Here is a 2429-nt window from a genome sequence, read left to right on the forward strand (position 1 = left end):
TGTCATGCGCACTGGAAACAAATGTGGTTCTGGTACATCTGCGGTCATCACTACAATTAGCTTCAGGTAACATTAAAAAACTGTGGCAGTGTGCTGGCAGCCGTGGTCTGAAGCAAGGCAATGCAGAACACCACCAGACAAGAGCTTTTGAGCCTAAATTAATCACATGTACAGTTGTAATTGGGACATTACACAAAAACACTGAAAACTCAATGATACCAGGTACTCCCTGAGGCTGCAAAATAGTACAGATTTGTGTCCATAAGATTGATCTTGAGGTGGTCACCTACCTTAGGTGCAGCATTCAGAATTTTGCACCCAAGATGTCATGCTGCATCCATGATCAAAAGGGATGTTACACAATACAGACCACAGATGTACATCATACATAGTCTGCTTATACTCACACAAATTTGGGATTTGTTCCAAAGACTCAATTTTCATATCCACCAAGTCCAGCTCTGGGTTGCCAGACTCCCGAGCTTCCTCCACTGCCTTTTTTACCTTTGACATCTTGATATCTGAAACATCAACTCTGAATGTTAGCCATGGGGACACCCTCCAGCAAGTCCTAACCCCACAATCCAATCAAGAAATTCTGGGCCAAAGGCAGAATTTTGCTGCAAAGGTATAATGTGCCCAATGCTTGGTACTGCCTGTCCTTACCTCTGGCATCATCTGGCCTTTAGTGTGGCTGCCGCAAACCATATGTCATCACAATCATGGGAATTCTTAACCTCTTCCATTGCTCTCTCACTTTCAATGAATGGCATACATCTATCTGTGACAGTGCACCAGCACCGGCACATGTTTGAACAATGCCAAAAGCATCCACACATCTCAATGTGATGATCTCACACATCAAATGATGGTCCAGCCACTTACTAACATGATTACACATTAAGGTGAGCTGATTAACAATGGCTTTGCCCAGACAGAATCCCAATTGTCACATCACTAAGCAAGCCAATACATTACACAACAGGGATTTACACAGCCTATAAGCTGTCATACAACTTCAAGACAAGAATGCAGACAAAGAAACAAAGAACTGGTTTACAGGAAATTGTATCACTATACACAGAAAATAAATAATGCAAGCAAATACTTCAACCAATGAAGCTAGATCATTCATGTTATTCCCCATTACATCACTATACATGAAAAAGGAGCATTAAGTAAATGGTTTAGCCACTCAAGCTTGCTTATCCATGGTGCTGCCATTGTGCTCACACTAGGTCCAAAATATTTGCCATTGCAGAACAGCCACCTAAAAATTGACTCCATATTGAGGCCGGCAGTGTGCGACGGGCCATGGTTGTCTCTATCACTTTGATGGTAGCCACAGCTTCAGGGAATAATGATGTTGTTTAAGTTATTCCAGAAAAAGTACTCCAGACATTTTCATAAATATAATTAGAAAATTCAGCACAATTTGGCCTGCCCCGAGTCAAGTGCACACAACTGTATGGTTTGGCAAAATTATTTTGCATAGGTTTGCAGCACAGTGGATGGACTTTTTGCAAATTGGAGCAGAGTCACTATACCTGCACAGTAAAGTATAACCTGTGTGGGCCTCACACTTCCTAAAATTGCCTGAATCAACTAAATCTATTACATGAATCATACAATGTTGATGTATCCAATTCCATTCATTCCAGCCATTTTAGGAAGGCTACAACTGTGATACCCAATACTGCAAGGAAATGAAACTAAATTATGTTAATTCAGGCCATTTAGGAAGTGTGAAACCTGTACCAGCAACACCCACAATAAGGCTGGGTTGTGTATCTCAGAATTGAAAACTACAGATTACACCGATAAAATAGGTTGCCAAATACAAACAAGCAGTATTTTTTTCAATAAAACACATATAGAACAAAGTCCTGTGAAGTCTGAGCATCCAGCAAGCATATGTTAAGGACATTGGAGGCCAGGTGTGAACGGCAGTGCATATTAGTCAGCAGCAATGAGGGTTCTCACGCATAATATGTTACACGGGGTTATAAGCCATTATTATACGACATACCTAAAAATTCTAACAATTTTCAATCCTTTTGCCACTGCACCTAATACAACCAGCCCAACAATACTCAACCACCGCAAGGCACGACCCTCCAACCTCCACCAGCCCTCGCCCCCACACGATCCACGCCCACGAGCGGATACTCGACGCAAATTAGTCCACATTCAGCCCAGAATCAGCCCAGCACAGATTTGGCAGCAAAAGTGTAGAGAATTCCCTTTGCGGCTGAACTCTCCTCAGACGCCGAAGGACTCGTGTAAATCGACTCATGGGTATATCTGCTCAGAATAGCTCCTCTGCTTAAATCTACTACGAAGCGGATATACAAAAAATGCCGCTCTTGTGTTAATTTACTCAAATCTGAGCCGATTTACACACAGACGAACTGCCATGCAAATCCACT

General features: G+C 42.2%; 1 protein-coding gene across 1 annotated transcript in view; it reads right to left on the reverse strand.

Moving 5' to 3' along the window:
• LOC119103157 (ras suppressor protein 1) overlaps nucleotides 1–2153 on the reverse strand; it is a 6206-nt gene extending 4053 nt beyond the window's left edge. The window contains exons 1-3 of the mRNA XM_037226606.1: nucleotides 2030–2153; nucleotides 408–521; nucleotides 1–11 (exon numbers count right to left, since the gene is read on the reverse strand). The exon at nucleotides 1–11 is cut by the window's left edge and continues 161 nt beyond it. Coding sequence (XP_037082501.1) covers nucleotides 1–11; nucleotides 408–513 — 117 coding nt within the window. The 5' untranslated portion in view covers nucleotides 514–521; nucleotides 2030–2153. The remainder of the gene's footprint in view (nucleotides 12–407; nucleotides 522–2029) is intronic.
• Between the last annotated feature and the right edge of the window lie 276 nt (nucleotides 2154–2429).

The sequence above is a fragment of the Pollicipes pollicipes genome, unplaced genomic scaffold (genome assembly GCF_011947565.3).
Source record: "Pollicipes pollicipes isolate AB1234 unplaced genomic scaffold, Ppol_2.1 Scaffold_5724;HRSCAF=6776_pilon_pilon_pilon, whole genome shotgun sequence".
NCBI classification, from domain to species: Eukaryota; Metazoa; Arthropoda; class Thecostraca; order Pollicipedomorpha; family Pollicipedidae; genus Pollicipes; species Pollicipes pollicipes.